Raw genomic sequence first — 18,004 nt, forward strand, 5'->3', positions numbered from 1 at the left:
AATTCAAGGTAGGCAATTGGATGCCACCTTAAGGCACTAGAAGGATGGGAAGTGGGGTGCTTTCTATCTGCAGGAGAAAACTGGCACAGGCAGTCTGTGGCACAGAGGCAAAACATTATGGGAATCAGTTTTGTAGAGAGGCAGTGGAGGTCACTACTGGGGGGAAGGGAAGGAATTGACCCTATTTCTTTGCTGCCAAAATCAGATTCTTTTTTCTCTTTCAACATGGATTTCAGAAGCAAAAGTTGGAGACGAGCTCCCCTCACATCAGCAGCAGTGAAACTTCATTGCCACTCTCAAAAACTACCCTTCCCAGAATGCTTTGCCCTCCAGAATACACTGTCCGCACCTGCTGCTACTCTTGCCTATTGCTTCATGCTGAAACCAGGAGCTTGGGAGGGGCGAGGGCAGGGAAGGATTACTCCATGTACATTCTTCTCATGTTAGGCATCTGATGTGGGAATCCCTCTCACATATGGATGGCAAATGCAGAAATAATTTTTTTTAGGTATAAAAATACACTTCCCTCTCCCAGAAGCTGTGTATTCAAATGACCAAGTTGCATTAGCCCAAAACATACAGGGGCTCTCTGTCACCGTTGGGTATGGACACACCTCTGCTGCAAGGATTGCAAGCAAGCATTCTTCTGACAACAAGACAACTAGAGGTCACCCCATATCCTGAAGACCAGTCAGAAAGCTCACACAAAAAGTGCCAGCTATTTAGCCAGGCTTGCTGCTGAACAGGGGGAGGTCTCAGTACTTAGGAAAGAACAAACTAGAAACAAACTACAGAACATAAACAATACAAGGCCAGGTAAGCACCACCACAGGGGTAACGTACAGGCATGTTGAACTGTGCTAGACATCACTGCAGGCATGAGCGCCTGCACCATAGAGTAGAAACACCAAGACAGCTAAAAAGCAGCATGTTGAAAAGTATCCAGCCAAAACACCATACATCAAGTGCTAAGGCGACGCTGTAGTAGCTCACATCCTGAAGGTGCAGAACAAGAGGCAAGCAAATATCATTAAAGGTAATTAGAGGACCCTGCACCCATGTTGCCTTTGTATGTTGGAGTTTATTTTGTGCATATCAGGGTCGCCTTGCATTTCTTCAAGACAAAAGGGGGAAGATTCAGAACAGAGGAAGTTAGTCACACACCGTCACTTCCATAAGCGGATCAGAGCTTATAAATAGGGACCCACCCAAATCACAGCAGAAGCATGCTACATAGCAGCTCCTGTAATCTTGCTCTTTTTGCACGGCCCCTCCCCACCCTGTGGATTGGCACAGGGGCCCCAATAACCCCACCACTTGCCACAGATCAGCTAGGAGGCAAAAACTGCCATTTTAAATATGGTGAGGTTTTTGCCTCCTGGCTGATCAGCAGCAGGGCTGCCAGGGCCCCCCTGCCAATCAGCAGTGGGGGGAGGGAGGCAAACAGGAACACGGCAAAAAGAGCAAGATTAAAGTACCCACCGAGCAACACACTTCTGCCAAGATTCAGGTAGGTCCCTTCTTACGAAGCTTGTCAGAAGATTTGGGTGGGGGAAGATGGGGAGGGAAGGAAAGGGAGAGAGAGAAAAGCTACAGCATTTGCTTGTGCCGTGGAGTAAGCGAGTCCTTTTGAAAAGCTGTGCTGCATATCCAAGTGGCAGGACTTCAAAAGAGCCAGGTTAAATGAGATGTACCAAGGACTCCCAACACAGGAAATTCTATAATTATATCTTTTGCCTGCATATAAAGCCTAAATTCAACTGTTTATGATAAAGTCATGTACAATATGGTGAGATTTCAATAAAGAGAAGCCTTCAAGGAATCAGTACTTTAATCCACTATTGTAGTCTCTACCTCTGCAACAATTCTTGAGTTGATCTGGTAGCTGGGTTAAACAAGAGTGCCCTCTGTGAAGGGACATATTTTAGAAACTCAGCCAGATACAGCTCTTCAGGCAAACCAATTAATTCCAGATTTGCTAGGACTGGCCTAGTAGGTAACAGTCACTGCTGTCATACTAGATGTGGGAGATGCTCACCGTTCCTCTTCTGAGAGCAAACTGAATGGAATCGAGGTCAGCAACAGGGCACCAGACTTCAGCAATGAGACACTTCTGAGTCACGTCAATGTTGCACAGGTTCAGGGTATGGTAGATGGCTTTCATCTTGCGCACTTTGATGAACCAGACGCGGATGTTTTTAGCAGCTGCCTGTAGAACTCTCTGGCGATGATCCTCTGTTTGGTTCAGCACCTTTCATAGAAGGGTGGAACAGATTGCAGCAAGGTGTTCAATTGGGAATTGTGGTACCCAGTAGCACACCCCACAGTTGTAGCTGAAACTTACAGCACTTAACAGTGCACCCAACTCATTGCTACCGATAAAGAAATAGGGGGAAACCCTACTTAGAGGCAGATCCTTCCCCCACCACACCCATCATCATTGTTGCAAGTTGGAGCATTTGCTATAGTCTATACGCCTGCACACACACACACACACACACACACACACACACACACACACTTAGCCAAAAACTACTCCCGGAAAGCAGCTCAGGAAACAGTTATTTAGTCTATTGTCCTTCCTCTGTCCAATCTTCAGCGGATAATTCAAAAGACAAAATGTGCATTTCTCAGAATCCCAAGGGGAGATTTTTGCTTCATGAAACTTATAGACATTTACTGTCCAAGATGCAGTCAAGGAATGACCATGTGCAAGCCATGAAATGCAGGACCACCATCTTCGTAAGAAGGAGACACAAGGAGTATGTGTTAAAAAGGGTTTAGAATTCATCCACATTTGGCTCTCAAAACTGCCATAATACAAGTTCAGGAAAAAAAAAAAAACCATGTTCTCTGGCTGTGCAATATCACTGGAACATGTATCAAGCTCAAGCTATGTCATTGTTATTGACTGTAAAGCCTAAGATAGCATCATTTCTGCAAATTCTGTATATGGGGAAGTTAACATATGTATCCTGCATTCTTATCCACTTTATGACAGCTACTACACAGCTGTTCTCTGCAGCTTCAAACTGGGGAGCTAACCTTTATATTGGCTAAGCAGCAGCCCAGTTTTAACCTCTTTTCTTTAACAATTGCATCCAACACCCACCCGGGGGAAAAAAAACTCTCTTTCAATCAAAACCCTTAGTCAGTTTCTTCACAAAGCAACTTACTGCCCTTCTGTGAATTCAGCTGCAAGCATCAGATGTGACAGAGCCAGCACCAGGCAGCTTCACATGTTGCTGATTCAGCTCCTGCCCAGTAACTTATTATATTTATTGCTTTCACTGACACCCAGAGCTGTTGCACTAAAGGAATTTTTTTTCAAAAGCAGAAGCTCTCCTTGGCATCATGGCATACAAGCACAAAGACAGGCAGGAAATCTGTCAGCTTTAAAATGGTGCTGGTATTTTCACTAACTTGGGAAACAGACAGACTGGACTATTTTCACCTGCAAGGATCCTGGAGGAGCAAGCTTCACTCATTCACGCTACTGGCTTTGGAGGCATACTCCCTTGCCATCCACCCCTCCATATTAACTCTGCACCTGCTGCTATGAATATTAATACCCATGGCAGTACTTACCCACAGGGGGTTTACTCTTGTGGAACAAAATCCACTTTACTACCTTACCTGGGCTGATGAGTGGAATTGAGCAGACAAAGCTGTTCTCTTCTGAAAAACTGCTAGCCCCACAGCAGATCCTATGCTTGACTACATTTAATATGCCCAACAATTTGCAAGCAAATACTATCCCACACTCAGAGCCATCTAAGCAGCCCAGGATTCTACTATGACAATGTGGCATTGAGTCCATTCGCTGTGCTGTTATACCATCTGCAGATCCTCAATCCTAGTGTTGACTCCAGAAGCCATTTCCTTCCTTTCCTGTGGTGTTTCTGGGCAGGGATAAAGGGAGGCACGGAATCTGTAAAACATGTAAACCACTTCCAGTAGTAAAATAATTAGTTCATGAGCCACAAGTAGTGTTGAGTACAGAGTGTGTACAGTAAAGTTTAAGGTTTTCATCAAAGAGCAGAGCTGTTCTTCATATCAGATGGCTACTACACAAATTTGCTCAAAGCAGAACTGTTAAGTGAATGCTCTGGCTTTCTTATCCAAGTTACGCCCCATATGATATCTTTCACAGGTATGAAAGTCTGAGTCTGAATAAGGCCTCAGGTCACTGCTCTCCCAGAAGAAGCCAAAAGAATACAGATGTTAAAGATTTTTCTCCCACAGTAAAAGTGACTTCTCCAGGATAAAATTAATCTAGGAACAACTAGAGTTAAAGAGCTCCCAAGAGAGTTTCTCCTAGGAGAGTGAGTGTCTGTACATGCTGCAAGCCAAAAAACCTGAAGACTGAGAAATTAATATATAGTGACCTTAGGAGCCAAGAGCATTTTCAACAGCACCTTTATTTAGCAGAGTAGCTGTCTTAGTTTAATGTGTATTGGGCCAGTTTAACTGCTATTCATCAGGAAGCTGCATTGAAGAGCTTGATTGCATACTCCTACAACAAGAGCAGTTCATCCACTTTAAGATTTAAAAACTTGAGGCAGTGGTCAGTTCTGATTGTCCAATATACTTCAGTAACACATACATGGACCATTCATTACAGATTCACAAAGTCAAAAAAGAGTCAGCTAGAGAACTTCATTCTGATGCACACTGCATCACATGGTTTTTCTGACTAATTCAGGTTTAATGAGAGTTTTAACAATATTCTCTCTCTCTCAAAAGTAATTTGCATTTCAATATGCATTGCAAGTATGCAAATTATTTTAAGGTACTAAGCACAAATGAAAATCCAGCAATAAAAATATCCAAGACATTCTTACCCTTCACAAATTTTCTTGACTCTGTTCTTCAGCTGGTCACCTTGGAAAAAGATGATAAACACAGACTTGTGCACGTAATCTCCCTAGAACAAAAAGCAAAAAACAGATGCAGTGCAAAATCTCAGTGCTACACAGGAACTAGCGATTATAGCAAATTATGGAACAGCCTGTCTTTTTTCCCTTCTGTATGTAAGGAAGTTACATCCTCACAAAGTCAACAACATGCCTTATCACTGCTAAGAAAACAGCTTTTTTTAACCTAAGTCTAGAAGCCTTTGAGTTTATTGAAGCCAAGGGCTTTAGTTACTATGGGGAAATTAGAAGTCTTTTTTTTTTTTTTTTTTTAACATATGGATGCAAAGAGGTACATCATTCAGCCAACCCTGCTCTAGAGTTGAACACCAAGTGAAAGAATGAATGGAAGTAACGCAACATGTGCAGTGTATTTAGAGGAACACAGAGTCTGAAAACCAGGCACCTCCAGAGAATTCCAGGAGCACATTCTTTCTGCAGCTGTTTTAGTTCAGATATCCGAATCCCTCTTCCTGCATTTGTTGATAAAATGTTATTTTACCTTACTGAGGAAACTTCATGTAATGTTTCAGAAAATAATTACATTAGGTGTAACCTCAAGTTAAGGAAGTGTTGTACAATAGGGCTGCAATTCCTCTCTGCTAGATAGCTAGTGTGACTCAGTTCAGCTACTGGCAGTGAATGCTGCAAGAAAGCAAACTCGCATGGAAAAAAGAGTTGAATAATATTTCAATCTTTGTTCCAGTGCAAGCCAGTGGTTTTTTTTTTTTTATTATACATCATCTAGGAGCTTAAGCTGCATAGCTTTCAACATTGATGCTATTCATTTTCTTAAATAATTGACAAAGAGAAAATAAAGTTAGTGCCTCTCCCAGAACAATCACCATTAAAATACGGAAATCCAACAGATCTCAGACCTACTGTAATGGACCTAGAAGCTCACATTTAGTTAACCCCTTTATAACATCCCAAGGCCTCAATTTTTTTTCCACTAGTGCCGAAATAATACAGGAACTGGCAAGTCTTCACTGGGTACCACTTGTACTTTGTCATCATCATAGATGGTCATGACACTTTATAAAACAGAGACAGATTCCCTACTGTGGAGAAGTTACAAATGTAGACCCTGACCTTGTAACACTACTTGTAAAACAAATCTAAGATGAGGGGCTGGGGAAGAAAGGGGGATAAAATGAAGAATCAATACAAGAAATAATTTAACTGCAGTAGCATATACCTAGAAGGTTTGTTTTTTGTTGCTGTTGGGTTTTTTGTTGTTTTTTTGGGGATAGGATGTTTGTTTTTAGTAAAGTGTGTAACACTATACTGTATCAGTGATGGGGCACCGAATTTAAAAAAAATAAATAAATCAAAGAACAGAAACAAGAATGTGAGTCACAGGAGAGAGGAGCTGCTACTCAAGCACAAACATTTATAATTCAAGGCCTTAAGTCTGCAATGAATCTTATGCACGTAAGGTCTCACCCTGATTGAGCTCACAGTAGGATTCAGCCCCAAGGTCGTGGGTAAAGTTCCTCTGTTCATACACACAGGTATTTGGGACCTTAGTCTCACAAATTCTGACAGGTACTTGGGATCTTACACAGTATTTTGTCCCCACAGATATCAGTTTCTTTTACCGTTACAGGATCCTCCAGGGGGTTTTCAATTTCTGCCTGACGCAGAAATACGTTCCCTCGACACACTCGCCACAACATGCGCTCAAATGTAGGGATTCTCTCACGGTTGATCACACCAGCCACAAATCTGTGGAAGGGGAGAGGGAAAAAAACTGAGGCACTGCATCTAAAAAGTTTAATTTAGACACACAAGACTGAAGCCTCTGTTGCTTTTGTACTGCTAACTAATAAATCCAGGTTTAAACTACAAAATCCAGCTGAGTTGTTTTAAATTCACTCTTTAGTCAGAGTGGAAAATGTTATAAGCAAACACACACAAAAAAAGCAGAGGCAACAGCTGTACAATACCAAAAGCTAGGACTACCCCTTACCCTCTTTATGAGAGCAAACCCTATCTGCAAAATTAACAACTAAGAAAGCAATGCACAGCTTGAATTGATGCGTTTCACTTAGTCACACAATTTCCATGCCTGTTATTGTCAGTCTCGCACAACTCTGGTTAACTTTGATGCCAAAGATTTCATAGAGCAAGGAAGGCGATAGCAGGCTACGCTGCTCTCAAAGCTGACCCACAGAAGACCACGGGCATTTGCTTTCAAGACAGCCAACAATTAAAGCCCACAGGTCAAAATAAAAGGGCATCACAGAAACAACAATGGCTTCTGCACGTGTGTGACAAGGATGATCTGAAATCTGTTTACAAAAAAGGATATTTAAAAAAAAAGTGGATTTTTTCAAATATATGCTATACCTAATGTTCCTACTGACTTCAGTGAACACTGCAAATGCTCACCATGCTTGAAATTAAGCCCTAGCTGCTTAGGGAATAGATTAGTTGCAGCCTTCTGTGCCGATCCACAAGACAACAGAGTTGTAATTCCCTCCTTCAGCTACTTATTTCCAGGATTAGTAGGGGTTGGAAAATAAGCTCACGTAGGACAAGGAAAGAATGAGTATCAACACTAGCTGATTTCAGACCAGCTTTTATAGGCTTTGACCCCTCCTCCCAACCCCATGTAGAAAGATAATTTAGGATTGGGCTTGAAGCACTGTGGCTTACACAAAAAATGGGAGTAAATAATTAAGCCAAGTAACAGAAAACAGAAGGCATAAAAATTCTCATTACCCAAGTCGTAAGGCGGCTCCTCTTCCCACCTCACTTGGATCCAGGAGCGAAGAGGATTCCTCCAACAGATCTGGATCCGCCATCTGCTGATGATGCAATTCAGCCTGAATTCACAAATCAATTAATATCTAATGAAACTAGTTAGTGGCATGCAGGGAACGAGGAACCAGGAGACAGCTTGAAGGGGCAAAGAAAGAAAAGAGAAAATAAAACAGAACAAAAAGATGAAAGAACAGACACTAAGGATCACACAAGGAAAGAAACAGGAGGTAAGCAGAGTGGTTCAGCAAAGCTCTGGGTTGGGGGAGGTGGGGGGGAGTGTCTGGAAACTGCAACACAAGAACAAAGTGCTGATGGGACATATTCTGAAAAGAGGTGGAAATTTTTCGGTTTTCATAAGTATAAGCTATGTTACCAAGAATTAAAAACATTCCTTAGGAACATGAGTTCATAGGAAAGTAGGCCTTAGGTTCATGTAGTCCAGTACCCTGCTCAGGACAGGATCATTCCTAACTAAACCATCCAAGCCAAATATTTATTTAACCTGCTCTTAAAAAATTCCACGGATGGAGATTCCACAACTTCTCTAGATAGCCTGTTTCAGCATTTAACCACCTTCATAGTCAGAAAATCCCTCCTCATCTCCAACTTAGATTTTCTCTGCTGCAGTTTGAGGCTATGGCTTCTAGGCCTGTCCCCTACAGCTACATAAAATAGTCTAATCTCTACATACATCCATCACCTTTCAGGTATTTGAAAATGGTTATCATACCACCTTTCAGTTTTCAGTTCTTCTGACTAAATAATCCTAGTTCTTTCATCCTTTCCTCATAACTCATGCTTCTCATGTCTCTGTTTGTGTTACGCTCTGCTGGGCCCTTTCTAATCTGTCCCCATCTTTCTTGAAGTGAGAGGCCCAGGACTGGACATGGTACTCCAGGTAAGGCCTCACCTGTGTCAATAGAGCAGAAAGAGAGACCCTTCATGCTATAAACATTGTTTCATGAAGTTTGGAAAAATAACAAATGAAGGGAAGATATACAGATATTCTTTTACATACAGTAAAACTGAAGCATTGTCTATTTATTACTAACAAGGTATTATAGGTGTTATTCAGAGGCACTGCCTTTTTAAATGGAATGTCACTATCAGTATGGATTCTCTCTCTCAGAAATAGCCTGATCTATGCAGCAACAGAAGAATGTTACCTGCAAAAAGTTTGTTACACACTTATCTGCCTCAATACATGATAGAAGTGCAGACTATAAACTGGGCCTATTATACTCAAATTGTATATAACGTCCCAATGAAGCGTGCACGAGGTGTCCTATTCATTTTACTAACTGGCAACCTTGGTCTTATTTCACCTTTCAGCACATAAGGTCAGCACATCAGTAACAGAGCCAGTAATAAAACATGCAAGTCCTGGTTGCTTACTGTCATTACCAGACAAGTCAAGTTCTCTCCCATAAAGGCAGGATACCTTTAACTATATGTGTTTGGCAAAACACATGTTTGCTTTTCATTAGAATTTTAGGCACTTGAATAGATGGCCATCCGGCAGCACTGCGCTTAGGTCAAGTTATACCCAATTAGTTCTATGTCAACAGTTCTGCTGAAGCACTACATGAAAAAGCTCACTCACCCTGTATTTTCTAGCTTTTCAGACAATAAAATAGGAAGCAATTTAGTTTGTCATGTACAGTGACAAGCCCACAGGCCCAAATTCCTGGAAACAGAACTTATGTTTCAACAATTCAAATGAAGGAGGATGTTCAGACTGCACCCTCTTGCATTACATTAACATGACAGAGCCAGCAATTCTGTGCCAAAAATTTCCACCCCTACAGCTTATACAATGAAAAAAGAGAAATGAAGAAACTGGTCAGCACTAATAAGGGCCATATTCTACCCTCAGAGGTATAAGGGGAGGAGAGGGAGTCTCCCACTGATCCGCTGAGGGCTCGCTGCTCACATCTGAAGGCAGAATGTAGCACTGAAAATGTAAACTGCATGTACATACCTCAGCCTTGTACTATGAAGTTGCACACGTCTCCCTCTTCCCACAATGATTTCCAATACTGAGAAATTCCTGAAGGATGATTTACTTGCCTATCCAGAAACTCACTTTTCCTGGGCAAGGAGAATTTTGCAAGGCTGACATACCACATGCAGCTCAGCTGCCTGACTGCAGATATTTAGCTGCAATTTACAGGTGTTCTGGGGAAAAATAAAAAAAGAACCCCCACGCCCACCCCCAAAACCAAGAAAGATTTTAAGGTAACCATCAGTTTACTTTTTAAAAGATTAATAAGGAAAAAACTTTTATTTTCTGGGCCAATCCAATCCATCACAACACCCTGGTCAATCAAGCCCAATTAGAGTAAGCTGTATGGAAACCTTAATGTTTCACGAAGGAACATAACCAAAGAAAGACAAGTTTGGTGCCCCAAACCAACACAGACAGACAGACACCCGCCACCCCAGCAAACCAAAAACTAAATGATACTTTGAAAGTAAAGTGGCAGCATTTCTAAAACTAACAGATAGAACAGGATCAGTTTTAACAAAGGGGCTTGCATTGCATTTATTAGTAAGAAAACATGTGCTGCTACTAGATTGTTAGTGATGCTCCATGCCCTACAGAGGGCAGGGCTTAGCAACAGAGAATTTTATCTTTGGCAGGTCGAGTTATTCAACTACTATGAAATTTAACTCCAGCCTACCTATTCTGACTGCCAGGAGACTTCGCAAAAGCAAGATTGATCCAGCCAAGCTGCAGGATGAGGAGAGGACTGATCACTCTATAGGGTCCCTTCCCTACTGTGATCTTGACCAGCTTTCAGTGGAACATCACTAATATAAATTAACTGTCATGGATGATTTTAATTACAAATTAAGGGGGGAAAAAAACTCAACCCTTCACATTTCTATACACAGTAAGGCAACAGATTGGAAGATGCAATGTTTAATGTTGATCCATTTAAGATATGCTTGATCACTATAAACACATTAGGCTGCCATTAATTTTAAGACTCTAAAAATTAAACTTCATTGTTTTCAATTAGCAAAAAGAAAAAACAAGCAGTAGGTAGGTCTCTTCTGCAAATGCTCTGGATAGCTGTGAGCAGCACATACAATTCAAGCCTCTTTCAGTGCAAAGGAAACTCCTTCACTTTTCACAAGAACTAGAAGGGATTGATTTCGCCATCTAACTTATTAACCCAGAACCCAGAGGGGGATGACAGATGTAAAACAAAAACAAAAACAAGCAGATGGTGAGAAAAAAAGTTAAGAGGAAAGGGAGACAAGGGACTGCATGCCATTAACCGTTACTTTTCCAGTCTTCTTTTATGCTCACATATTCTAGGGTGCTTATGGTAAAAGATTCAGAGAAATCTCTCCAGCTCATGCTGCTCTTCATAAGCAAAGACAAGAAGACTGAGAAAAGGATCATTATAATCATCAACATGTTATGGACAAGAAATGGCTTCACACTTGTTTGTTCACTTCTTTTTTTCCCTTTTTTTAAACAACTAATACTCTGGCCATTCTCCCTCCTTGACTGCTCACATATTCTAGAACACACAATAAGAGAGTCAAAATAATTTCAATTGAGAGCCATTTCTTGTGTAATTTATTATCATAGATATACAATCTTTTAGTTACAAAGGTCTTCAAATGTTAAAGGCACTGTGCGAATGGCCTTAGTGAAGAAACAAAAACATCATTCATGATATAAGCTAATGCATGCAATGTTAGGTCTCTAAAACCCCACTAAAGGCAGATCTCAAATCACAAAACCTAGTCAGGTTTATCTATTTTATATGTTAATTGCTGTATATACTGAAGTTTACAGTCCTAAATGTGGCAACTCCCATGGAATTTACTATAATTGATATCCATTGTGGTAAATTATTATAGCTCTTAAGGTGATATTACTTTGCTGTAAGTTAAGTTCTGCTGTGCAACTGCCAATGCTGAGGACTGGTTAGTCAGAGAGATTGATACCTATGTAAAAAAGTTGTCCTCAAGCTGCAGTAAAGCTCAAGGAACTGCTTTGCAACATGCTTCTAATGAACAGAATAAAGTATGTTTTCTGTTTTAACTCTACCTAGATTCTGATCTGGTTACATTTTAATTATATTAATGCTACACTTGAAGATGACTGTCACCTAGCTGTTAATTACTAAAATTTTGTGCAACATCATTGCTAAGCACCTCCCTTTCTGCTATGTGTCTTAAACAGTAATTGCATTTAATTCCATGTTCAATTAGGGCAGGCAGACAGGCAACAACTCCTACTGCAGTCAAGCAGTGAATTCAGGTTATCACCGTCTGGCCACACAGCCCCTGACCCATAGAATCAGTAATTTGCAAGCTGACATTCAACACTTGAAGACAAGTTAATCATACAGTACCAAACCCCTTCACTGATCATTCAGAAACACCCATATTATCAAACATGAAGACTGTGCACGAACAGAACAGAAACAACTTCAAAGTTAAACAGTAATTTTCTTGTTCATGGAAAAGCCATCTAGTGCCAAAGGATGGCAGTTTGATAATTAAACAGGAGAATCTCTCTATCCTTACAATTATGGGGGCTAAAACTCTAGGCTGTTATTGAAACAGATATGTCGCAATGAAAACAGGAAAAAAAAAAGCCTCCCCACTTAAAGAAAGCTGAAGATTAAGGTTTTTGTGTTTTAAACAGGGAAGATTCAAGTCTATTTCAGGTGGAATTTATTTGCCAGTCTTTTATTTTGTTACAGTAACTAGTGACATAAGGTAGCATTTAACTTGTCTGGAGAAAGTCTTTGCACTGGTTTTGTATGCGCTAAACATTTCGGTAAATGTTTAGCAAACAAAAAGGTCCAACTAGGACCTGTTAGGGATTTAAGTAGCAGCTCTACTCCAGACTTTGTGACTGAGCATTTTAATGTTTGAGCAAAAGCTCAAGTCAACAGGAATTTTTCCATTAGCATGGGTTTTGAATTAAACCCACAATGACACACTTAAGTTTCTAACTGATTTTGCAGCAAAGCTTAACATTCATCCCTCACTGCAGTTTTGTGGGGTATAATTACATACTTATACAAAGAACACCACCACATTGGAATTGGAGAAGGGCCTATACTACCAGAGGTTTTTTTTGTTTCCTGACCTGTGTAGGTTTCTTAAAAAAAATAGGGAATAACTAGAGGTGTACCAGTATATCAGTCAATATCAGGTCAGCACTGATAAAAGGAAAGTTGACATTATTGGCTCCATTGGCCAAAAATGCCAATTGTCAATAAAGTCATCAATAAATGCTGCGTACATGTGCACAGCCACAGCATGTACGCGGCCAGGAATGCAGCCCGGAAGCTTGGAGTGCAGCATCCAGCCAGTAAGTCTGTGGGGGAGAAAAAGGGGTATGGGGAAGGTAAGGGGCATGGGGGGGGACGACTTATTGAGGCCCCCACTGTGAGGCAGGGAGTGGGGCAGGGGTAGGCACTGCCCACCCAAGGCAGGGCAAGGCACAGGGTGGAGCCATGAGGGCAGGGAGGGCAGCGACTCCTGCTGCACGCACCCCCAAGGCAGGCATGGGGAGCATGTGCCCCCTAGATCTGTGTGGGGCAAGTGTGGGCTGCCCACAGCGGGCTCAGGGCCAGGAGCTGCACCAGCTTCTTTCTGTGGAGAGCACAGGGGCAGGGGCATGGGGTGGCTACAGCCACCAAAAAATTTGCTGTAGCCCCACCCATAACACCCCTTCCCAGCACTGCCTGCCTGAAGGACAGCTCCAGCCCGGTCCCCCACCAAGAGGCTGGCGCAGTACCTGGCCTTAAGCCTGAAGCAGGCACCCCGTCCCATGCATAAACTTCAGAGGGCCATATGCCCCCTATGTCTACCCTGGGGTGCACGCAGTGTAGGGAACCACCTCCCCTCCCCTCCTTCCTGTGCCCCCTGGACAAACTGCCTGTGGGTCTGCCCCGCACCCTGCCCCAGCTGGGCAGAGCCTGCCCCTGCCCCATTCCCTCCCTCACCATAGAGGCCTCAATCTGCGTAGCCCCACTCCCCACTCCAGACTTACCAGCTGGAAGCTGCTCTCCAAGCTGCATATCAGCTATCAGATTGGTATCAGCCACAGGTATTGGCAAAAAAAATATATATATATATAATAATAATAATAATAATAATAATAATAATAATAATAATAATAATAATAATAATCTTTATCTGTGCACCCCTAGAAACAACACTTTGTTAAGAGTTAATTGTGGAGATTGGTTTTGTGTTTTACTGTGAACAACTGTAAAAAAAAAACAAAACAAAAACAAAAACAAAAAAAAAATAAAATCAGGAAATGTAAACCATGATTCACTATGTGTGCATGAAATAAAAAATGGTAAATAATTTGAGAAAGCTTCTTAAACCAAGAGTATAAATGTAACATTGCTTTCCAAAATAGCAACTGAAAATAAATAAATAAATAAACCGCCTCTAGAGAATAAATAAAAGTGGTAAATTTGTGACCGAAGGACCAGTTGTCCAAGCGTTATAAATCCCGATATTCTGACCTCATCAAAGAACTGCTGTGTTTTGCGCAGTATAAATTTTAACTCTGTCAGCTCCAAGAAGTTTCTCTTCAAAGCTTCCTGGTTTGTGTTGATCTCTTTAAGCTCGTTTTCAATTTTCTCAAAGTTTGCCTGTGGTAGAGGAAGAGAAAATATAAATGACAAAGTTTAGTATGAATCTAAAAAATAAACACTACTAATCCCAACTAGTGACTGTATTCTGGGTAAGATTTTTTTTTAAGATTCAATTGCATATAGTTATGGAATGCCACTTGCATCAAGCTGAAGTCTGCATAACTACTGCAGATCTGTGCTAGACCTTTCCACATCCTTCCCAAGGACAGAGCTTCAAAAAAAAACAAAACAAAAAAACCACAACACCAACTTTGCTCTATACAAAGATTACCTGTGTTCTTTCTGGGTTGGTAAAGTCTCTTTACATATTGATTTCAAAATGACCGCAAACTGTCATTTTGCACAGTTCTCTTGAGGTCAGCAGTTGCACCAGTTCACATGAGTTCTAAACTCAGTCCTTCATCTTTAAAGAGCAATTTGTGTGCATACAACACAGCATGTGAACCAAAATAATGTTTGCGGGCCCAACTCTAAGCTGATATAAATTAATGCAGCTAAACTGAAATCAGAGTTTTAACTGTTGTGTGGCAGCACAGAGCCACATTTGGGCAGCATGGAGCCAAGGGCATGTGTCAGTAAGGAATCCTGGCTGGGCAGCAACAGAGCCCAGGGCATGTAGATGCACAGAGTCACATTTGGGGAGCAACACAGAACTGAGGGGTTTCCGTCCACAGTCACATCCACACTGCTGCACGCCCTTGGCTCCAGCTCCATGCCACTGCCCAGACATATTTTTGTGCAGATGCCAAGCCAGAGCTCTGCACCTGTTACATGCCCCTAGCTCTGCACTGCCCAAATGTGGCTCTGTGTTGCTGCACAGCCCCAGACCCATGCTGGCCCCCAAATATGACCACGCAGATCTGATCTAAGAGGAGCCACTGTTGCTCAGATCTGGCCAGGGTGAAATTGCCACCCCTGTCCTGCATACTTTGCGCTAAACTCCAAATACTCTAACTGGTATGACTACACAGGCTCATATATTACAACATAGCTTTAAACTCATTACCTCCAAATCAATCATGTCACGTGGAAAAGGCACCTCTGGGTTCTCACCAGTGTCCAGGATTGGGATATTTGCTTTTTTAATTTCCTTCTCAACAAACCCTAGAGGGAGATAAAATGTGTTTCACTATCAGACTCACTAACAGAAACACGGACAAGAAACTGCAATATCACGACTCCCTCCATCCTAAGTTTCTCCTTCCCTTCCCTGACAAGCAATAGCATAATCCCCCACTCAAGCCACCCTTCTTAGTACAACCTCAATCAGAATACACATTGCTTAGCTGCTTTAACAGAGCTATAGTTTCTTTGACACATTACGATGGGTCTCTGCAGGGAAAGGTCAGATACTAGTATGAATTCTGAAATACATCAAAATAAAATGAGGACATACTGAGTTTTCGGTCCATCTCTTCACACCTTCTAACTTCATTAACAAATTTACGCTGGAACACGTTCACATCTGGGTTCAGCTGCAAACAGAAATGTATTTCCTTAGGAATGTGTAATGAGAAGGTTCATTACCACTAGTTGTCAAGAATATTGCATGCATTTTTCTAGAGACAAAGACAAAGACATTTTTTGTGACATTAATTATTTTACTGACAATTAAATATCTAAAGGGAATCAGCAGATGTTCCTACAGCACAAATGGACACCAAATTAGCAAAGAGTAAATTGTCATAATTAAGCAAAAAAATAAAACCCACAGTAGCCAGGATTTTAATTTGATACATTTTAGAAACAGAAGAAAAAATCTACTTACATCACGAAACTGAACTTTCCCAAGTTCTCCTAACTCGCTGACACAACAATAGGCAGCTTCCGACTGGAGGAAAAGCTGGGCCAGGGTCATCTCCTCACTCCGGAAGAGTTCCCCCATGACGGAAGGAAAGTATCAGTCAAGTCAGGAGTGGAATTATAACCTTAAAAAAAGAAAAGAATTAAAAGCTGAGAAACCAAAGTAGGGTCTGAAAGGCTAGATTCCTTTTTACAGATGCATCTGCAAAAAGAAGAAATTCTTCAGCAGGATAAATAAATGCACACTATAATGGTGAGAAGTTCCAGCTCTGTATTGTTGCACCACATTTAAACAAAATAGTTGGCACTCACTCAGAAAGAGGAGCTACCAAAAGCCAAGGTGAGCCCCGATTTGAAAGTGGGAACTGTGGAATCTTTTATACATGGTTTTAGAAGTTAACTGATTTTTCTGCAATCCAAGGAAAGGCTCTTATGTAGCCTAATTAGGAAACGCTCCTGCATAAGTCACAATAGATGTTATCCATAATTCCACAGTGCAAAGAGAAGGGAGAGAACCCACCTCATCATGAGGTCTGCAAGGCATCACATACAGCTAAAACAGGACAAAGAATTTGTTGTAGTTTCCCAAGGGCTGCCTCCTTCCGCTCCAAGCTTTGCTCTTGAAGAGCAGCTCTCAGATGCAAGCCAACCTGCATGTCATCTAACAGGCTTAGAAAGCTGCCTGCTACAGTGTCATCCTAGAATCATCCAAATATCAGCTGACAGCATCTCTGAATTAGCAAGGAAAAGCTCTCACACAACACTACAGCATTACTCTCACACAACACTAGAACTCTTCAAGAAGTCTAGCACACCAAGTGCTGCTTTACAGTGCATCTTTGTTAGGAGCAGAAAGCATATTCATTTGCCCTCCATTTGGCTACCACTTTGTATACTAGCTTCCACTCCTGCCCCACCTTAAAGCCAAACCTTGAGGCTCGTTAAATTATCTTAGTAAGCAGTGTAAGGTGCCAAACCGATGTGTCCCAAAAGAAGGTCTAAGGTTATTAGTGGTGCTAAATTTTTCTTGATCTAATATTCCCATTTTTATTTGGGCCTAAATATAAATAAGTGATGTTTTCACTTCTGTTCTAACCACACTGATTCCTGCCTTCAAACTGAAGCACAATTAGCTGCTGGGACAGCACATGCTGTGCTTCAGCCCTCCAAGCATTGCACGTGCAGCCAGCTACCCCACAAGCAGAGATTTTTAATTATATGTCTATTAAAACCCAATCCTCCACTTCAAAGTATATGAAAAGTTAACATCCCCAATGTTGAAGCTGACAAGGGGATTTGGTTCGTTTTGTTTCCTGTCTGGGTTTAATGAAAAAGCTCCTTTTAAATGACAGAGAGAGAGAAAGAACTGGATGAACCCCACTACAATGCACACAAACACAACCAAAAACATCCAAACAAGTGGTTCACAACCCAAGTCACCCTTGGAAAATCATTGAAAGTCACTGCTGGAAGGGACCTCAGGAAGTCATCTAGTGGAGTGGTTCTCAACCTTTTTTGTACCAGGACTCATTTATAAAAAACAATGATCATTCCCACCCAGTGCTCCTCCCTCCTGACCTGCTGCCTCCCACCCCAACCCCACAGTGTGTTGGACGGGGGGCCCCCAAGCAGCCCCTCTCAGGCTACAGCTCTGCCAGCCTGCAAGGGAAAAGCCACTATTTCCCCACTTTTCTCCTTTGAAGGAGAATCTATTTTGAAGTTTGTTTGCAACCCTTTCATATATTCCTGCAACCCAGTTTTGGGTCATGACCCACAGGCTGAGAAATGCTAATCTAGTCCACTCCCTGCTCAAACTAGGACCAGCCGCAACTACATGATCCCAATGCCAGCTCTTTGCTTTCT

General features: G+C 41.7%; 1 protein-coding gene across 10 annotated transcripts in view; it reads right to left on the minus strand.

Annotated features, from left to right (window-relative positions):
• ATP6V0A1 (ATPase H+ transporting V0 subunit a1) overlaps window positions 1–18,004 on the minus strand; it is a 72,971-nt gene that overhangs the window by 43,683 nt on the left and 11,284 nt on the right. For 6 of the 10 annotated variants that reach the window (XM_019505834.1, XM_019505817.1, XM_019505841.1 and 3 more), the window contains exons 2-10: window positions 16,107–16,266; window positions 15,735–15,813; window positions 15,345–15,442; window positions 14,207–14,335; window positions 7,644–7,747; window positions 6,518–6,644; window positions 4,845–4,927; window positions 3,838–3,931; window positions 2,039–2,251 (exon numbers count right to left, since the gene is read on the minus strand). In XM_019505834.1, the coding sequence (XP_019361379.1) occupies window positions 2,039–2,251; window positions 3,838–3,931; window positions 4,845–4,927; window positions 6,518–6,644; window positions 7,644–7,747; window positions 14,207–14,335; window positions 15,345–15,442; window positions 15,735–15,813; window positions 16,107–16,223 (1,044 nt within the window). In that variant the 5' untranslated portion in view covers window positions 16,224–16,266. The remainder of the gene's footprint in view (window positions 1–2,038; window positions 2,252–3,837; window positions 3,932–4,844; window positions 4,928–6,517; window positions 6,645–7,643; window positions 7,748–14,206; window positions 14,336–15,344; window positions 15,443–15,734; window positions 15,814–16,106; window positions 16,267–18,004) is intronic. The other 4 variants (XM_019505852.1, XM_019505879.1, XM_019505887.1 and 1 more) reach the window with 2 other exon arrangements.

This window comes from Gavialis gangeticus, unplaced genomic scaffold (genome assembly GCF_001723915.1).
Source record: "Gavialis gangeticus isolate Ggan-Ray unplaced genomic scaffold, GavGan_comp1, whole genome shotgun sequence".
NCBI classification, from domain to species: Eukaryota; Metazoa; Chordata; order Crocodylia; family Gavialidae; genus Gavialis; species Gavialis gangeticus.